This window comes from Hipposideros armiger, unplaced genomic scaffold (assembly GCF_001890085.2).
Source record: "Hipposideros armiger isolate ML-2016 unplaced genomic scaffold, ASM189008v1 scaffold_26, whole genome shotgun sequence".
NCBI classification, from domain to species: domain Eukaryota; kingdom Metazoa; phylum Chordata; class Mammalia; order Chiroptera; family Hipposideridae; genus Hipposideros; species Hipposideros armiger.
The window spans coordinates 3481920-3503506 of record NW_017731376.1 but is presented as its reverse complement, the minus strand read 5'-3'; the positions used below and the strand labels follow the sequence as shown (position 1 = coordinate 3503506).

The 21587-nt window shown below is 36.2% G+C and overlaps 1 protein-coding gene across 1 annotated transcript in view; it reads right to left on the bottom strand.

Moving 5' to 3' along the window:
• Nucleotides 1–21587, bottom strand: part of ENPEP (glutamyl aminopeptidase) — a 99162-nt gene that overhangs the window by 56624 nt on the left and 20951 nt on the right. The window contains exons 4-5 of the mRNA XM_019635984.1: nt 3025–3145; nt 14–168 (exon numbers count right to left, since the gene is read on the bottom strand). Coding sequence (XP_019491529.1) covers nt 14–168; nt 3025–3145 — 276 coding nt within the window. The remainder of the gene's footprint in view (nt 1–13; nt 169–3024; nt 3146–21587) is intronic.

The window sequence follows — 21587 nt, the reverse complement described above, 5'->3', positions numbered from 1 at the left end:
TAAAATTCTATACCTGATGCACAAGTTCATGGGCAACCACACTGGCCACCCTCTGCTTGTTTGATGAGGCTGATTCCTGGGGGTCATATAGCAGGTTCGCTTCTCTGTATGTGATGAGTCCCCAGTTCTCCATAGCTCCAGTGCCAAAGTCTGGAATAGCGATTTTATCTATGGAAAAAAAAAAGAGTCCAGTGAGAAATACATTCTTTCCATTTGTTCATAACATTTCTTACTAAATTAAGTTCTTTGGATGAATGTTTTTTAAAAAGTCTAAAAATAATTCTTAGAGGGAAAAACAATAATCTATTTGTGCAAACTTTTTAGTCTTACTGCGCTCAAAATTTCCATGGAACTTTTCCTGTTAACTCCAGATATCAATGCGTCTTTTATTTTTTAATGACAATTTTACTAATAACACATTTTTACTAATGGCAATGTTCTTTTCGAGTCCTCTATAAGTTTATGTCATTTGTTCCTCTCTGTACTTCATGTTTTAAAGATTTAAAAAAAAAATTTCACTTAGGTAACACAGAACATCTGTTTTGGGGATAAGCTATGAGGAATTAAGAGAATGAAGTTTTCAAATGACCACTTAGAAGCACAAAACTTCCAAGAGCACAGAAATATATTTCTATCCAATGTTACAGAATATTGGAGAGTATAAATTCTACTTTTTCTCTAATTCTATACAATTTGAAGTCAACCTGATTCCCTGCTAATTGAGTAGCTTACCACCCACTTATATGTATTAAATTAGTTGGATCAACATGGAATTGGTTGTATTTTCTCTAAATTTCCTTTCAGGTCTAAAATGTTGGATTCTATCATGGCTTTCTATTCCTTATTTTTGCTGGGGCCTATAATCTTAGACATACTATCTGACAGGATGAGGCAGTGCTGCTCAGTTCTATGTTAAATTTCAAAACAGAAAATAGTCAGCTTGACTATTGGACAGAATACAGCTTCTCCAGTTAATGAACAATAATAAGAATATAATTTCTTTATTATTACATAGAATTTAAATGAGGCACGTAAATAAAAATAAAGTAAATTTTCATCTAACACACAAGAAAAGGTCCTTTCTTCCTGGTTAAAATGAAGATTCTTAAAGCTTCTTTATAAAATAATGAAAATGAATATATCTTAAATTGAGGTCAAGGTTATAACAGTAGTTTCCTTTTTGTGTTATCTTCATTCATAGGTTTGATTATTTGTCACAAGAATACCACTTAAATGGTGGAGAAGTATTTCCCACAAGGGCCAACATTTTCTGTAATGTTATAGAGCAGCGGTTCTCAACCTTCCTAATGCCGCGACCCCTTAATACAGTTCCTCATGTTGTGGGGACCCCCAACCATAAAATTATTTTCGTTGCTACTCTATAACTGTAATTTTGCTACTGTTATGAATCGTAATGTAAATATCTCTTTGTTTTCCGATGGTCTTAGGCGACCCCTGTGAAAGGGTCGTTCGACCCCCAAAGGGGTCGCGACCCACAGGTTGAGAACCGCTGTTATAGAGGATAATTTGCATCTACTCTTTGAAAAATAAAAGAATTTTTTGTAACCTAGTTTCTCTGCTGAGTACTGACATGATTAATTCCAGTGCACTTAATTTTGGGGGGTATAATAAATGCAGAAGTCATTTCTAAGGAAAGCTTAAGATAGAGTCAATTCTCAAAGGCTTGAAATGCATATAGAAATATGAAGAAGAAGAAGGAGAAGGAGAAGGACAAAGAGGAAGAAAAGTAGTTGTAGTAGTAGAAGTAGTAGCTGTAGTAGTAGCAGCAGCAGCAGCAGTAGTTATAGCAGTCGTCCTTGTAGTAGTAGTTGTAGTAGTTTTAGCAGCAGTAGTAGTTGTAGTAGTAGTGGCAGTGGTGGTAGTACTAGTGGTACTACTACTACTACTAGTAGTGGTGGTGGTAATAATGGTGCTGGTAGTAGTAGTAGTAATAGCAGTAGTAGTAGGGGGGAGGGAGGAAGAAAGCGAGGAGAATAGAGAAATCAATTTGTGAGATTTCCACTTCCCAGGTATAATGGGTGGTAAAAGTAAGATAAAGAGGAAAAAGACCTTTTAATTTGATGTGCTTAACATTTTATTAAACATTATTCTGATTTTGATGAAAAGTAGTTTCTCTTCCTGTCTCCTTCTCTAATAGTTGTTAAGAAAAACAAATAAACAAAACAGAGTCGCTGCCACTGAAGAGAAAATGGGGCATGTACAAACTTGCTCAGTTCCCATGTAGAGAATTTGGCATTCCAGTTGCTTTGCATTTGGAATTTATCAAAATAAGGGCAGAAATAGAAATAGAGAAGTCAATTGTTGGTTGGTTGGTTTTCTGTTGCCTTCATTTCATCCCTACAGTTATCTATGTGGATATTCCATTTAAAGTCTTTGTTGATACCGCTCAAGCATACTAATAAAGCATTTCTATTCTTGATAGAAGTGTCATATCCATACCATTTTTATTATAGCCCTATTTTTTATTTTAAAAATAAAACTGCCCCCCGCCCCCATATAAGGGAAAAAAAATATGGACGGAGCACCAGTGTTTCATTTTAACTGCTGGAGAATCTGGAATTAGTCTGGTACAACAATGGAAAGACTGGGGGCACATGGGAGTGATAGCATCATTTATTCATATTATATCCCAACTCGCTGATGGTAAGGAGGCAAGTAAGCTATTGGGATAGGTACTGACTTTGAAATCAACTAATCTAGGTTTCTATTTCTGTTCCATCATTATCAACATCTGCAATTTTGTACACATATAGTACTTCAATCTTTATTTGGAAATAAAAGACTACATAGTCATCAAATTAGAACAGAGTATAGGCGTTATTCTCGGAGGAGTCCAGAATGGACCTTTCCACATCTAGTGAGTATTAGATACATATTGTAGGCATACAATAAAAAGACTTAGGGACGAGTATTAATTAAGGATGCTAAAGCTGGAGATAGTGAGTTAACTTAGGTGCAAACAAAGGCGATATTTAAAATAAGAAAATAAAAAATGATTCTCACCTAATTTAGGAAGAGCATACTCCATACCAAAGTATACTTCAAAATAATCAAACACACTTTTAGTTATGTCCGCAGCATATTCAGCTGTGTGCTTTTGTTCTGGCTGGACATATATAGTGAGCTATTAAACAAAAACAAAAATTCAGTGAAAATCATTCTTGATTTGATAAAACACAGAAAGTATGATACATGAAGTAATGGAAAGAATGTGGTCTTCAACAAATCACTTTACATCTCTGAGCCTTAGGTGTAAAGGAAAATAATGCTTCATAACTCACTGAGTGATTTCAATAGCCAATGTAACCAATGTAAGATACAATGGTTGGCATACTGTTCAATATATTTTTCAAATGTTATTACTTTTTTCTATTTAGAATACATATTGTCTTTTTAATATCTATCCATCACCTATAATTCTATCTATCATCTATCTAGCTATCATATCTGTGTAATTTGTCTCTAAGGAAATCAATCATGTGATTTTTCTCATCTAAAGAGACCTTGGATACAGTTTCCATTTGTGCTATCCATTGTGACCCAAAGTATCCTTTTGATATTTTAACTTTTTTATTCCCAGAGTCTAAAATACAATAATTCAAAATTTTCCTGGGGTGGGGGGGGAACATCTTGATAAGCTACATACATTCTATAAATCTCTAAAATATTATTTTGTGCCCTATGACACTAGTTATAAATCAAACCAAGTATAGATTTTCCCCCACCAATTCTAAACATGTATGACCCTAAATAGCCAACACAATATTAAAAGAGGAAAAATAAAGTTGGAGGACTGATACTACCTGGAGGAAATACTACCTGATTTCAAGACTTACTATAAAGCTCCAGTAATAAAGGTAGTGAGGTATAATATTAGCAAAAGAATACATACAAGATCTGACAATTAAGTTTGCAAACTCATACTAGAAAAAGTGCTACATACCTCATTACTAAATATCATTATGGTCACCTTCGAAGTACTCCCCCTGGGAAGCTAAGCACCAATGCCAGTACCTAGTCTACCCTTTAAAGCAATTTTGGAATTCTTTTTCTGGAATGGCCATCAGAGCTGTCATTGTATTACCCTTGATGTCATGAACATCATCAAAATGTCTTCCTTTCGGGGCCAGCTGAGTGGCGCATTGATTAAGAGATGGCTTGGGATGCCAGCTCTGAGCAGCAGGGCCCCAGTCCAGATCCCACATGGGGGCCAGTGACACTGCCCTCTACAGCTCGACCTGGAGCTGGGCTGCTGTGAGTTGCTGTTGACAGGGTAGGCTGCAGCCCCTGCTGCAGTGGGCTGCCATAAGCTATCGTGTGTGGCTGGCAGCCAGCGTGAGCTGCTGTGAGCTGCTGTGAGTTGCGTGAGCAGCCGACCAATGACCAGAGACCAGTTGCCTCACCCGGCAAAAGCGCAAGGATAATACCAACATGGGTCAGTGAAGCGACATCCTCCACAACTAGACTGAAGAACAAAACAGCAATTTGTCTACCTGTCTGTTCCCCTTCCCCGATTCCCAAACGCTATGCCCCTCCCTCAACTCCCCAATAAAACTCTAAAAAATAAATAAATAAATAAATAAATAAATAAATAAATAAATAAAGCAGGATCCATGAAAGAAATAATTGATAATCTGGACTTCATTAAAAATGTCTGCTCTGTGAAAGACAATGTCAGGAGAGTGAGAAAAGAAAATATTTTCAAAAGACACATCTGATAAAGGTATGTTATCCAAAATATACAAAGAACTTTTAAAATTCAACAAGCAGAAAACAACCAACCTGATTAAAAAATGAACCAAAGACTTTAACAGATACCTCACCAAAGAAGATATACAGATGATAATAAGTATATGAAAAGATGCGTTTTCCTGCCTAACTGATCAGCATGTAATGCGGCCGAACCAAGTGATCGGGTCAGAAACCTTGGGGCAAAGACCGAATACAGAACTGTGACACCTGTGGTCTAGCAGCTCTCACTGCCAAGCAGAAAACAAAGTCACAGAGCCTGCTTGCCATCTCCCACCTTCCTAGAAATCGCCTCTTTGCACCCTCCCAGGGCTAGCAATGGCCCCAAAAGAAAGTGTAACAGTGAATGGGTTAAAGAGCAGAACTGGAGAGACAATCTCTGAGTGGCTGACACACACTGCATTTAATCCCAGTAACAAGTGTGGAGATAGCTCTGGTCTGGCATTTACCAGTAGTCAGAAGAGAACAAAGACACAAACACACCAGCAGCTTCTCCCAGCTCACCCCACCCCCAACTTTTGGGGCTGATCCCATTGCAGGCACTCAGGGCTGCTGAGGCACACAGCTCTGCTGGCTGCAGGAAGGGCACTGGTATTTCAGAAGCTCAGAACCCCATCCCCACCACATTCTCCCATAGGGGTGGTACCCTGAGACCAAGGCAATTTAGTCACAGAGGAGATGCCCATCTTCCCAGGAACTGGAACAGAGCAAGAAAAATTAAAAAGCTCCAGCACTAACTACTGGAAAACACAAGAAAGACTTCTTCATATCAGCCTGCTGCAGAATTCATTTTTGCAGCTGCCTAGGAAGAGAAATAATCCATCAATTATCATGAACAACCAAGGTAACAAAGCAGCTCAGAAAGAAAATAAAAAATCGCCAGGAAATAAACTTAAAGACATGGAAATATGTAACTTAAATGACAGAAAATTCAAGATTGCAGTTGTGAAAAAACCAGTTGCAAAAAAACTCGACAGAGAGTTCAATGAATTCAGAAATAAAATCAATGAACAAAATAAATACTTTGCCAAAGAGACTGAAAATTTTAAAAAGAACCAAATAGACATTCTGGAGCTGAAGAACTCAATAAAAGAAATGAAAAATGAAATAGCGCACTTAGGAAATAGAGCTGACCAGATGCAGGAAAGAAGTAGTGATATCAAAGATAGAAATATGGAAATGATGCTGATGAAAGAAGAAAGAGACTTGAGAGTTAAAAAAAATGAGAGGACTCTACAAGAACTATCTGACTCCATTAGAAAGAGCAATATAAGAATAATGGTTTTACCAGAAGGAGAAGAAAGGGAAAAGGACATAGAAAGCCTATTCAAAGAAATAGTCAACAAGAACTTCCCTAAACTATGGAAAGAACTGGGTACTCAAATCCAAGAAGCAAACAGAACACCTAATTATCTCAATCCTAAAAGGCCTTCTCTAAAGCACATTATATTGAAGCTGTCAAAAATTAATGACAAAGAAAGAACTCTCAAGGCAGCCAGGGAAAAGAAGAGAGTAACCTACAAAGGACCACCCATTAGATTGTCATCAGATTTTTCAGCAGAAACTCTACAAGCTGGAAGAGAGTAGAATCAAATATTAAAACTATTGAAAGAGAAATTATCAGCCCAAAATAGTATATCCAGAAAGTTATACTTAGGATATGAAGGAGTAATAAAGACCTTTCCAGATATACAGAAGCTGAGGTAATTTCCTACCACAAGACCTGCATTACAGGAAATACTGAAGGGGGTTATTCTACCTGAAACAAAAAGACAAAAGGAGGGCCAGCCGAGTGGCGCGATGGTTGGGAACTGGCTTGGGACACCAGAGGGCCCCGGTTTGGATCCCACATATGAGGGCCAGTGACATTGCCGTCTACAGCTAAGATGCTGAACAACAGCTCAACCTAGAGCTGGGCTGCCATGAGTCCCCTGCGAGGGCGAAGGCTGCAGCCCCTGCTGTAGCAGGTTGCCATGGGCTGCCGTGTGTAGCCAGCAGCCAGCGTGAGTGCCAGCAACCAGCATGAGTGGTTGTCCAGAAGCCAGTGACTGATCTGCCTCGCCCGGGAATAGCTGCAATGATGGTGCCAACTTGTGCCAGTGAAGCAACGTCCTCCACAACTAGACTGAAGAACAAAAGGATAGCAACTTGTCTGTTCCCCTTCACCCAATTCCCCAATAAGAATCTTAAAAAAAAAAAAAAAGACAAAAGCATATAAAACTATGAGTAAGATGACTAACAGACAGTCAGAAGCAGGAAATAGCAATCCATACTCAGAATAGGGCACTATACACTTAAACATAACATAAAGGATAAAGGAGATAAAAACACAAAAAGGAAAGAAGACAATTTGCCACTGCAATTCAGAAATGAACTTACAGCATAAACAGGGATAATTTATAACAACAAAAACATAAAAGAAGAGAGAGTAAAGGTTTGACTATGCAAAGGGGAATGACGATAAGATAAGATGCATGCTGAAGAAAAAGGACTACTGTATATATGAAACTTTCTTTTACATAAAGTTAATGATAACCACTCAAAAAAATCCAGAACTGAGACACATGACATAAAAAAGAGGAGACAGAGGGAAAAAAATCATAGAATACCACCTAACTAAAATAACAGACAGAAACACAAGGGCAAAGTAAAAATGGAGACACTGACCTACCAGAAAACAAAAGATAAAATAGCTATAGGAAATCCTCATATATCAATAATCATCCAAAATGTTAATGGACTGAACTCACCAATAAAAAGGCAAGAGTGGATCAAAAAACAAAACCCAAACATATGCTATCTTCAAGAGACACATCTCAGCTGCAAGGACAAATATTGACTCAAAGTGAAAGGGTGGAAAATGAAAATCCAAGCAAATGGCATCCAGAGGAAAGTGGGTGTAGCCATGCTTATCTCCAACAAAATACACTTCAAGATAAACTAGGTAACATTTCATAGGACTTTCATAATGATAAAGGGGATAATAAAACAAGAAGACATACTACTTTTCAATATATATGTGTTTAATCAGGGAGCACCAAAATATACAAAGCGACTACCAACAGAATTAAAGGGAGAAACTGACAAAAACAACTATAGTAGGGGACCTACATACCCCCATTGGCAGCTATAGATAGATCATCCAAACAGAAAATCAATAAAGAAATGTCAGCGTTAAATGACACATTAGACCAAATAAACATAATTGACATTTACTGAGCCTTTCATCCCAGAATACCAGATTGTACGTTCTTTTGTCGTGACATGGAACATTCTGAAGGATAGATCATATGTTGGGACACAAAACCAGCCTCAGCAAATTGAAGAAGATTGAAATCATACCAAGCATATTCTCTGAGTACAATTGGAGATCAACTGCAAAAAGAAAGTGGAAAAAACCCACAAATATGTGGAGATTAAATAATATGCTACTAAAGAAGAACTGATTCAAAGATGAAATAAAAGCAGAGATCAAAAGATACACAGAAACAAATGAGAATGGAAATGCCCCATATCAAAATTATTGAGATACTGCAAAAGCAGTAATAAATAAAAGGGAAATTTATATCATTACAGGCCTATCTTAAGAAACAAGAAAGATCCCAAATAAACAACCTAACATTACATCTTAAATAACTAGATAAAGAAGAATAAATGAAACCCAAAGTCAGCAGAAAAAAAGGAAATAATAAAAATTAGAGCAGAATTAAATGAAATAGAGAACAAAAAGACAGTAGAAAAAATTAATGCAAAAAATAGCTGGTTGTTTGAAAAGATTAGTAAAATTGGCAACCCCCTGGCTAAACTCATTAAGAAAAAAAGATAAAAGACACAAATCACAAATTAAAAAATCAGAAATGAAAAGGCAGAAGTTATGATGGATACCAAAGAAATACAAAGGATCATACAAGAATGCTATGAAGGATTATATGCCACCAAATTCAATAACCTAGAAGAAATGGACAAGCTCTTAGAAATATATAACCTTCCCAGACTGAATCACAAATATCTAGAAAATCTAAATAGATCAACCAACAGTAAAAAAAATTAAAACAATCATCCAAAACCTCCCCAAAAGCAAATTCACTAGTGAATTCTACCAAACATTCAAAGATGATATAATACCTTTCCTTCTCAAACTCTTCCAAGAAATTGAAGAAGAAGCAACACTTCCTAACACATTTTATGAGGCCAACATTACCCTGATACCAAAACCTGGTAATAACACAAAAAAGAAAACTACAGACCAATATCTCTGATGAATACAGATGTAAAAATCCTAAACAAAATGCTAACAAATTGAATACAACAATACATTAAAAAGATTACACATCACAATCAAGTGGGGTTCATTCCAGGGGTACAAGGATGGTTGAACACACGCAAATCAATCAATGTGATATACCACATAAACAAAATAAAGGAGAAAAATCATATGATCATATCAATAGATGCAGAAAAAGGATTTGACAAGATACAACATCCATTTATGATTAAAACACTTATAATAGGTATATAGAAGGAAAGCATCTCAACATAATAAAGGCCATATACCACAATCCCTGAGCTAATATCATACTTAATGGTGAAAAACTGAAAGCTTTTCCTCTACAATCAGGAACAAAACAGGCATGCCCCCTTTCACCACTGTTATTCAACATAGTATTGGAAGTCCTAGCCAGAGCAACTAGGCAAGAGAAAGAAATTAAAGGCATCCATATTGGGAATGAAGAAGTCAAATTGTCATTTTTTGCAGATGACATGAATCTTTATATAGAAAAACCTAAAGACTCCTCCAAAAATTATTAGAAACAAACAAATACAGTAAAGTTGCAGAATACAAAATCAGCATGCAAAAATCCATTTCATTCCTATATACTAACAATGAAATTTCAGAAAAAGAAATGAAAACAATTCCTTTTGTAACTACAACAAAAAGAATAGAATACCTAGGAATAAACTTAACAAATGATTTGAAGGACCTAACACTGAGAACTATAAGACATTATTAAAAGAAATTGAAGAAGACACAAAGAAATAAAAAAAAAAATCCTGTGTTCATGGATTGGAAGAATCAAGGTAGTTAAAATAGCCTTATTACCCAAGCAATACACAGATTTAATGCAAACCCTATCAAAATACCAATGACATTTTTTAAAGAAATAGAATAAAAAATCATCAGATTTGTATGGAACCACAAAAGAACCTGAATACCCAAAGCAACCCTGAGAAAAAAAGAACAAAGCCAGAGGTATCACACTCCCTGACTTCAATTTATACTAAAAAGGGACAATAATCAAAGCAGCAGGATATTGACAGAAAAACAGGCACTAAGACCAATGGAATAGAATTGAGAACCCAGAAATAAACCCACATACACAGAGGGTGCCAAAAAATGTATACACATTTTAAGAAAGGGAGAAAACTGTATTAAAATTGTAATACTCAATATATACTGATAACAAAAGATGAATACAAGTTATGTTTGACTTCTGCAATTGCAAGAGGTGCTCAAAGTGGGTACCATCAGCATAATTTTAATACAATTTTTTCCTTTCTTAATATGTGTATACATTTTTTGGCACCCTCTGTATATGGGCAGATAATTTTCCACAAAGAAGCCAAAAACATACAATGTAGAAAAGAAAGCCTCTTCAATAAATGCTGCTTCAATTTCAAAAAATTGGAAAGTCACATACAGAAGAATGAAACTAGACTGACATCTGTCACCATATACCATTTTGAACTCAAAATGGATCAAAATCCTAAATATAAGACATGAAACAACAACAACAAAATTGCGTAGAAGAAAGCATAGGGACCTTGGGTTTGGAGAGGATTTTATGAATTTGACCTCAAAGGCAAGGGAAGTAAAAGCAAAAATAAATGAATGGGACTATATCCAACTAAAAAGCTTCTGCACAGCAAAAGAAACTGTCAACAACACAGAGGCAACCAACAGAATACGAGCAGGTATTTGCAAACCTCTGATAAGGGGCTAAAATCTAAAATATATAAAGAACTCATACAACTCAACCACAGGAAAACAAGCAATCTAATCTAAAAATGAACAGAGGACCTGAACAGACACTTCTCTCCAGAAGACATACAAAATGGTCAACAGATATATGAAAAGATGCTCAACTTCACCAGCTATTAGGGAAATGCAAATCAAAACCACAATGAGATACCACCTCACACCTATTAGAATGGCTATTATCAACAAGACAAGTAATAACAAGTGTTGGAGAGGCTGTGGAGAAAAAAGAACCCTCCTCATATACTGCTGGTGGGAATGTAAATTGGTCCAACAATGCAGTATATAGATTATGTATTATAGCATTATATAGTTGAAACCCATATAATTTTACTAACCAATGTCACTTCAATAAATTTAATAAAAAATTTTTAAAAAGAAAAGATGCTCTATATCATATGTCACCAATGAGATGCAAATTAAAACAACAAGATACCACTACACACCGACTAGAATGCCAAAATCTGGAACACTGACAGCACCAAATGCTGGTGAGGATGTGGAGCAAACAGAAAATTTCATACATTGCTGTTGGGAATGTAAAATTGCACAGCAACTTTGGAAGACAGTATGGATGTTTATTACAAAACTAAACAAACTCTTACCATATGATCCAGCAATCATGCTCCTTGGTATTTACCCAAAGGATTTTAAAACGTGTCCACACAAATACTTGCACACAGATGTTTATAGCAGGTTTATTCATAATTGCCAAAATTTGGAAGCAACAAAGATGTCCTCTAACAGGTGAATGGATAAACTGTGGTACATGCAGACAATGGAATATTATTCATTTCTAAAGAGATATGAGCTATGAAATGATGAAAAGACAGGGAGAAAACTTAAATGCATGTTACTAAATGAAAGAAGCCAATCTGAAAAGGCTACAGACTATATGATTCCAACTATGTAACATTTGACATTTAGAAGAGGCAAAAGTATAGAAACAAAAAAGATCAGTAGTTGCCTGGGGTGGGTGAGGTTGAGGGGAGGAGGGAGAGATGAACAGGTGAAGCACAGAGGATTTGCGGGGCAGTGAAAATACTCTGTGTGATATAATGATGGACATATATCATTGTACATTTGCTGAAATCCATAGAATGTACAACACCACGTGTGAGCCCTAAGGTCAACTATGGACTTAGGGTATTATGACATGTCAATATGGGTTTATCTTTGGTAAAAACGAACAAACAAAAAAACAACTATTTGGGAGATTGCCATTGATAATGGAAGAGACTGTGCATGTGTAGGAGTAGAGGGTACATGTGAAATCTTTGTAACTTCTCCTCAATTTAATTGTAAACTAAACTTAACAACTGCTCTAAAAAGGTCTTAAAAAAAGTTTGTGAAGACTTCACATAAATTATACTTGCTGAATTTAAGACCTTATTCAAAACCCTCAAGAAAAGCAAAAGATCCATTCATCTAGTAAGTTCCAGCCCATATACCTGACCAAAACACGACTCATCATATAAAAGATGGAAAAAAGAAAAAATTATGCCTACTTTCTTCATTTATTATTTTAAAAGCATTGCTCATGTTGGCATTTATTGAGGCGCACATCTTGAGCCATCTTTTCTTTGACGTGAAGAGCAATGGAGAGATCCAATCATTTAAAAGACGAGTCCTGAAATGTATCCCTTAAATTGCCAGCACTCACTCACTGTTCTCACATCCACTGGGTAACTGACATTCTTGTTTTATTTGCATAAGGAAAGATCTGATCATCTCTATCTCCAAAGGCAACCCAACTCACTCAATTATCATCCCAACATTCTTTGAGGTTTTTTTTGTTTTGTTTTTTTCCATTTGCCATAAGTGGTGATACATTTCCTCACTGCCCTACTGTTGTCTGTATAAACAATGACATGCATTTTCCAAGAAATTAACTGAAACGAAGGATCCAGCTGGGGGTCACTGAACAGAGCAAAATGCCCCATGAAACCAAACCCATCATGCTTGTATAGGACATCCATGTTGTGAACTGAGTGTCTCAGAATTTTTCATCTGTCAACTAATTAACATGTCAAAACTCCCTCAGAATTTCCACCACATCTGTTCCCTACCGTTAAAAAATTCACAAAGGGCAGTTCCTCTTGTGGAGAGACAACAGTCACTCCACTGTTGTCTACATACTCTGTACATCTGTGCAGCACATAACGTGTAGAGAGTGAAAGAGGACTGAGAAAGAGGAAGAAGAGATAAGGGAGGCCTCTCACCCTTGATGGAGCAATGGGGAGGAGAAAGACTGTGCTCTTTCTACCAATATCTTCTCATTTCCCATGGGAGTAAATTGACTCTCTTTAAGCAGAATGCTTTTGAGACAATATAACCTGGTTCTTCTTACTGCCTGTATTTCTGTTGGCAGCAACATGAATGCAGTGTCCTTAAATAGTATTGATAGTAATATAACTTCAATCAAAATTTAAGTAGTCCCTTCCTCTTTTGTTTCTGGGAAACGCACCCCCACAGAAGTATGTTCTGTCTTTACAGTCTGGTCAGTCTGCAGATCACCCGTGTTCTATGACCCTTGTCTTGAAGGATCATAGATTATACTTTATGAACACTTCTTTTATCAACTGAATCAAACAATCACAGACTAGAGAGATGCAGCTCATTAACCTTGTAATGTAATTAGTCAAAGCATATCTGTAAGTGTGTTGTATCTGTCATACATCACAAACATATTTTTACTTTAAATACTCTGCTAACATGTCAACATTGTCTGTTATTTGAAGCTTCAGAAGTTTACGCATATATAGCATGTATTTAACAGCAGAACATCTATGATGTTTAGATTTGGTGATTTAAAAAAGCATCCTCCTCTGTACTGGTGCCTTCACTGGTCCTCAGCTCAGCCTTGCTGCTCTCTGATCTCATCTTCAGCCCGGGCTCCATCTGCAGCCTTTCTATGGGCTTTGCAGAGGGCTCTCCCCCATCATCCGCCAAGCCTCAGCACTTCTGTTCATAACAAAGTCAGTAATTACCCCTGAATTGTCATCAATTTTTAGTAATAATTGTCATCTTTCCAGTTTATATGCTTGCTTTACTGAGATAACTTTTTTTTAAAAGAATATGACTAGCTATATTAAAATAGCATATAGTGAGGAGGGAGATATGCATGTATATTTTTTTCTTCTTACCTTCTAAGAGTTATATATACCTTTATTATTCAAGTACTCTATTAAAGGTTAAATATAAACTTTACACATAAACTTTATATCTTTATATATAAATATGAAAATTTTAAGACTTCAAGAACCTAACTTGTATGCATATGTTTAGCTTCTAATTTTTTTACACTTCATTTATTTTGACATTCGATATTATTTTATATTCATTTCAGCTGTGCAGCATAGTGGTTAGACAGTTCTCCTTCCATCACCCTTTTGCCCATTTCTATCTCCTCCATCCCCCCTTACCCTCTGGTAACCACCATACCGTTGTCTGTGTCTATCAGTTTTTGTTTGTTCATCTTGTTTGTTTGTTGCTTTCAGTTTTATATTCCACATATGAGTGAAATCATATGGTTCTCAATTTTTTCTGTCTGACTTATTTGGCTTAGCATGATACTCTCAAGAATCATCCATGCTGTCACAAATGGCAGTATTTCATCTTTGGTTATGACTGAGTAATATTCCATCTCGGCCACAGTAAATAAATGCTGCAATGAACATATGGTTATATGTATCTTTATGAATAAATGTTTTCAGACTTTTGGGGTAGAGACCCAGAAGAGGGATAACTGGGTTGTATGGTAATTCTATTCTTAATTTTTTGAGGAACCGCCATACTGTTTGCCATAGTGGTTGTACCAGTTGACATTCCCATCAGCAGTGTATGAGGGTTCCTTTTCCCCACAACCTCTCCAACACTTATTGTTACTTGTCTTGTTGATAATAGCCATTCTAACAAATGTGAGGTGGTATCTCAATTATCGTTTTGATTTGCACTTCCCTAATAGCTGGTGAAGTTGAGCATCTTTTCAAATGTCTGTTGACCATTTGTATGTCTTTTGGAGAGAAGTGTCTGTTCAGGCCCTCTGCCCATTTTTAAATTGAATTTTTTTTTTTGCTGTTGAATTATATGATTTCTTTATGTATTTTAGATATTAGCCCCTTATGAGAGGTTTGCAAATATCTTCTCATATTTGTTTGTTTGGCTTTTTGTTTTATTGATGGTTTCTTTTGCTGTGTGGAGCTTTTTAGTTTGATATAGTTCTATTCACCTATTTTTGCTTTTACTTCCCTTGATTTTGAGGCCAAATTCATAAAATCCTCTCTAAGACCAAGGTCCACAAGTTTAGCACCTATGCTTCCTTCTATGCAATTTATTGTTTCAGGCCTTATATTTAGGATTTTGATCCATTTTGAGTTCATTTTAGTATATGGGGATAGATATCATTCTATTTCATTCTTTTGCATGTGGCTTTCCAATTTTCCCAGCACCATTTATTGAAGAGGCTTTGTTTTCTCCACTATGTTTTTATGGGAAATTATCTGCGTATATGTATGTGGATTTATTTCTGGATTCTCAATTCTATTCCATTGGCCTTTGTGTCTGTTTTTCTGTCAATACCCTGCTGTTTTGATTATTGTTGCTTTGTAGTATAAATTGAAGTCAGGGAGTGCGATACCTCTGCCTTTGTCTTTTCCCCCTCAGGGTTGCTTTAGGTATTCAGGTTCTTTTGTGGTTCCATACAAATCTATAATTTTTTTTGTTCTATTTCTTAAAAATATGCTATTCATTTAAAAAAAATTTTGTTTTTAGCTGAGCCATCCTGCTACCTGTTGGCAGCTCAGCGGCAGCTCAGCGTGGGTCGGGAATTGAACCAGCAGCCCTGATGGTCAGAGCTCGCACTCTTGAGCAAGCTTTTAACCAACTGAGCCACTCAGCCAGCCCTACTCATATTTTGATAGGGTTTGCAATAAATCTGCATATTGCTTTGGGTAATATACCCATTTCAACCATGAGGTCTGACAATTACATTCGTGAACTTGTTGCAATAATGTTGCTAAACTTTCTGGATATCAGAGGGATTATTCATTATGAATTTGTACCAGCTGGACAGTTAACCAAGTTTACTATATGAAATTGCTGAAAAGACTGTGTGAAAAAGTTAGATGACCTGAACTTTTCACCAACAATTCATGGCTCTTGCATCACGACAATGCACCAGCTCACACGGCACTGTCTGTGAGGGAGTTTTTAGCCAGTAAACAAATAACTGTATTGGAACACCCTCCCCACTCACCTGATCTGGCCCCCAATGTCTTCTTTCTTTACCCAAAGATAAAGGAAATATTGAAATCAAGACATTTTGATGACATTCAGGACATCAAAGGTAATATGATGACAGCTCTGACAGCCATTCCAGAAAAAGAGTTTCAAAACTATTTGCGGAGTGGACTAGGTACTGGTATTGGTGAATAGCTTCCCAAGGGGAGTACTTCAAAGGTGACCATAGTGATATTCAGCAATGAGGTATGTAGCACTTTTCTAGGATGAGTTCCCAAACTTAATTGTCCGACCTCATATAGTCTTTTTACATCTAAGATAACATACGTTTGAAATCTCAAAGTAATCTCTTTTCCAGACCCCTCAGGGCACAACCTCCCACCAGAGCAGGAGACCACAGAACCCCTCATTGTTATCTTGTTCCTTGAATATCATCTCTATGTGCTGTAAATGTTAATCATTATTTTTCCTGTACTCTGCAATGTAAAAGAAGCATGTGTCTCTCCGTTTTACTTTCTATCCAATCCCAGAGATTTTTCCCACTTTGCTTTCTCCTACCCCCTTAATCTACCACCAATGGATTTCATGTAACTCTCTTTACATCTTCTCCTTTGCTTCTAATGTATAAAATAAGCTGCAAAACTGCAATTTGCTGGAGCATTTTCTTAATCTGTTGAGACTTTGCTTCCTGGCAATTGCCATCAGTTTGGCCCAAATAAATTTATAAATGTCTCTCTATAGGTTTGGACATTTCTTACCAACAAGTGTAATCATTATGATTATCAGCCTTGCTGAGTACTTAAAAATTTTCAGGTAATGTGTAAGTATTTTCCATCTAATGTCTTGCTCTACACATCAATTCAATGAATCTGTCACTATTACTAATAATTGAATATAATATTTTACATCACTGATAATAACTTTACCCCAATCCTTTTATTAGTCCAGTCTGAAAATCAAATAACTTTCTATATGTTCAAAACAAACTAATTTGGTAGTGTCATCTAACCTGAATTGATAGGAGGTTTTTTATAATCTTTATTTTTCTTGTTATAAAAATATTGCTGCAGAAATATTACTGTTTGATTATAAGTTGCTGCTCCAGATACCACTATAGCTACTCAATAATACAGAGTATTTGTACCATATTACTTTTCAAAACTCTGAAAATTTCTAAACTCTAACATTCAACTAACCACAAGGGTTTTAAATAAGGTGTGGGCGCTATTTAAAATTTTAGTTTAAAGAGTTTTACAAATAAACTCCCTCACTGTATACATGAGATAAATGAAGTCTAAGCAGAATTGACATAGAATTTAGTACAAAGTTTGGTTTTACTATATCGTACTGCCTCTTTTTCTCTGTTCCTAAAACTGTAATCTAACTTCCTCTAGCTGCAAAATAGAGATAACAACCGTACCTATCTCACCGAATTCCCCTGAGCATTAACTAAGCTAATGTCTAAGCAGTGCTGACACTTAAGAGTTTTATGTGCCTATCAAGAGCATTGGTATCATTAGAGATAATACATTGAATTATTAACCTCTGTGATTTTCTGTCTGCACTTCCGCATATGTGAGTGATCTCCACATTGTGGTATCCACATTACCATTAGAAACATTAGGAGAATACAAGGGAAAAAGGAAAAGTTAAGTTTTTGACTTCCAAAATAGGCTTTTCATGCCCACAAATAAACTTGAAAGCCAAAACTATTTGATTTGCAACAGACTGTTTGGAAAGTCTTTTTAGCAATAAAAACAGAAGACCAGGAAAAAAGCAAGCTACAAAGTTTATGCTATAAGGATAGATTGGAAAGAGAATAGAGGGAAGTCGAGAAGGCTCTGTCTCAAAATACTAGACGAAAGTCACCTGGGCCAGGAGAGGGGTAGTAAGGTTGATGGGGTAAGAATCTGGAAGGGTGTGAGATGAAGGTGGCACTGAACTTGGAAAGTCCACGTGAACAGAAAGGAATCAACTGGAACAGACTGCCAGCTACCACTGCCACCATCACCCTGCTCAGAAGCCACCCAGTGCCTGCAGCATTCACTCTGTCACCTGGGAGCTCTGCAGTTCAGCTGTGCCCTGGGTCCAAGTCCTTATTGTCCTTGACTGCCGAGTGTCTTCTTTTGATAAAAGTGACCATCCATCCAGGTTTGCCCAGGAATATCCCAACTCTGTTGCTTACCTGTCATACCTCTTGTTATAACTAATAATTAATAACACCTCATTATATTTCATAGATGATAAAATGTATGGTCACTCTACCTATTGACAACAGCCTCCTTTCCACTGCTGATCAACAGAATTAGCACCTGTTCATCTCTTGAGGTTTTACAGAGTCTCATGTGAACTGTTCCAAATAAACACACCCCTTTAAAATGGCCTAGGATAATGCAAAGGTGAGGTCTATGGCATTCAAAAGGATGGTATGACCAGCAAAGACCTGAAAACACATTTGGGTGGCACTGGACAGTTGAGACCACCATTGTTTCACATCTCAATTGAGGTACAGATATCTTAGCATATTTCACTCCCTTCAGGGCTTAGCATCTTTCTTGTGCACATAATAGGTGATCAATAAAAACCAATGAAAGAATCTGATTGAAGGAACTATCTGTTTCATTTTCAATGGTGAGGCAACAGGATGAGAAAGAGAAAATAATTTTATATTGCCTTTAATTCTGTAAATGCATGTTTAAGGTACATAGTTGGTATTACTGAATATGATATCAATGTGTTTAATTTTATAAGTTCATGTTCTTCAAAATGTTTTTCTAGTGGTGGGCAGAAAGTTGACAGGAAGTAATACTTGGTGGAAAGAAATAATAGTACAATAACACAGTAGTACAATAGTATTTTTGTTTTTTTTCAAGTTTTCTTTAGGACTGCTTTATCAGAGGACTGTAATGTATTTTTTCTAAATTTTAGTTTGCACCTTACCCACAGATAAATTATAAATATGCAAAACCTCAGTTTGAACTTTGGGTGACTGAACAATTTTTCTGCTGTAACTATGAATGTTGCAAACATGTTCAGAACTTTGAGTTCAGAACTCAGCTGCTATGAAATGCTGTTTGAGAAAAAAAACAGCATTGTCATTTAGGCTATATAAAGCATTTCTTGGCAGCTTACTTTCCATTTGAGTCAAAATTTGTTTGATGCTTGGTGGTTATTGTTACTGCAGTAGAAAATTTTAAAAACAAAAAAATAAACATTTAAAAAATCTAACTTACCTCATAGAACTTTATATTATTTTTATTAATATTTTGTTTTCATTTTTTAAAAATTTAAATAAAGAATAATAATACTTAGCAATCTTCTATGGCTTCCTGAATTAAATATTCCTTTGGAGATAATGAGAGCCCTTAATTTAGAATAACCCTTCCAGTTAAAAAATTTTTTTAAAAATTCATAAAATATTATAATAAAAATCAAGCTGATTCTGAAAACTTAACAAAACCACATCAAAAATGTCTTTTTAAAATAACAAAATAAACGTATGTCAAGGATAGTTCTGAGGGAAGTAAAAAATTGCCTTTTGAACATGGACAAGAATTGCTGCAGGCAAGATCTACTGATGAATGTAACAATGACTGGTCAAAACTTAAGGAGAAATAGGATATTTATATAGTCTTTAATTATGTCTACCCATGTATTTATTAACTATTGAGGTGGTTATAACATATATCCCTAAACTCTTTGACAGTCCTTTCATGAAGTGGAGCAATTTTAATTCCCTTCTCCTTGGGTGCATGCTGTACTTAGTGACTGCTTCTAAGAAAGAGTATGGAAAAGAAAAACAATAATTTATAATGGAGAAAACTAGCAGACACCACCTCAACCAACAGGTCAAAGTTAGCATCACCAGTATTAAGTCATCTTAATAGCATGCACCCCTGATATGATGTGATGAGAAGGGTACGTCACCTCTGCAATATTTTCCCCCAAATCCAAAACCCCAGTTTTTTAATCATGAGAAAACATCAGACAAACCCAAATTGAGGGACAGTCTACATAAAATCTGACCAGTACTCTTCAAAAGTGTCAAGATCATAAAAACAAAGAAAGACAGAAAATGTCACAGAATGGAGGAAATTAAAGAGACATCATGACTAAATGCAGTATAGTATCATCTGTTGGCTCTTGCAACAGAAAAAATACATCAGTTGGAAAAACTGCTGAAATCCAAATAAAAGCTGTAGCTTAGTTAATAGTTTTATACAAATATTAATTTCTTAGTTTTGATGAATGTATGATAAATAGTTACATAAGATGTTAACAATGGGGGAAGTTGGGTGAACATTACTAGGGGACTCTCTGTTGCATCATTGCAACTCTTCTGTAAATGTAAAATTCCTTCAAAATAAGTTTAAAAATATATGAGTATTAAAACAATGAAAAATTTTCTAATTAGACTATTTTCATGTAAGGTAATGCATCAATGAAAAAACCTAAACAGCTCTAAAAAATAAAGTGTGTCCAAAAAAAATAAAATCCATGACATCCGTATTTTCTGCCCTTGGCCAATCTCTTCTGTCCAGACAAACAATGGAGAAAGACGGAAGCAAGTAAGGAGACATAGGCAAGTAGGAAGGATTCATTCACAGGTATAATTCTAAGTGCAACTACTCAAGAATCATCCTGTAAGACTTTTTGGAAAAAGGCACAATAGAACCTCTTTTACTAAGTTATTAGAATCAATATGGTTATAGTATAAACCTAATTAAATGGGTACTTCGAACCAGCACTCTCTTAGTGAGCAATTCTTCCTAATTTCCTCCTCTTATCATGAAAGCCAAGAGTTGAAATAATCTCCAGCAAGGTAACTGCTCCTTTTAGCACATCCTTCTTTATAGAAGACAGAGGTCAAATGACCCAAAGAAATCCAAGGCTTAATTAGAACTTACTGTTTTTTGGAAACTGTAAGAAGGAAACCCTTTCCATTTAACTTGTCCTGAATTTGCTTCCTAGGAAGACTAGCGTGAAGTTAAAAATTTTGGCAAAGGTACTGAGGATGTAGCTCAAATGTACCTCAGATAGCATCACAAATCTAATAACTTAAAATGATTTTATATATGGTAATATGAGGAAATATTCATTTTCCTCTTTGCTTTTTCCCTTCCAAATTTTCTACAATGTGTGTATATAAAGCCTATAATTTTATTTTTAAAAAATGTTTATTAAAGAGCTGGCTGTGTGGCACATTGATTAAGAGTTGGCTTGGGATGCCAGCTCTGAGCAGCAGTGCTCTGGTTCGGATCCCACATTAGGACCAGTGACGCTGCGCCCTCTACAGCTAAGATGGTGAACAACAGCATGACTTGAAGCTGGGCTGCTGTGAGTCGCCAGCGACGGCATAGGCTGCAGTGGGGCTGCAGTGGGGCTGCAGTGGGCTCCCGTAAGCTACCGTGAGCCGCCGTGAGCGGCAGTCCAGTGGCTGGTGACCGATCTGCCTCGCCCGGGAAGAGCACAATGATAATACCAACATGGGCCAATGAAGCAACGTCCTCCACAACTAGACTGAAGAACAAAAGGACAG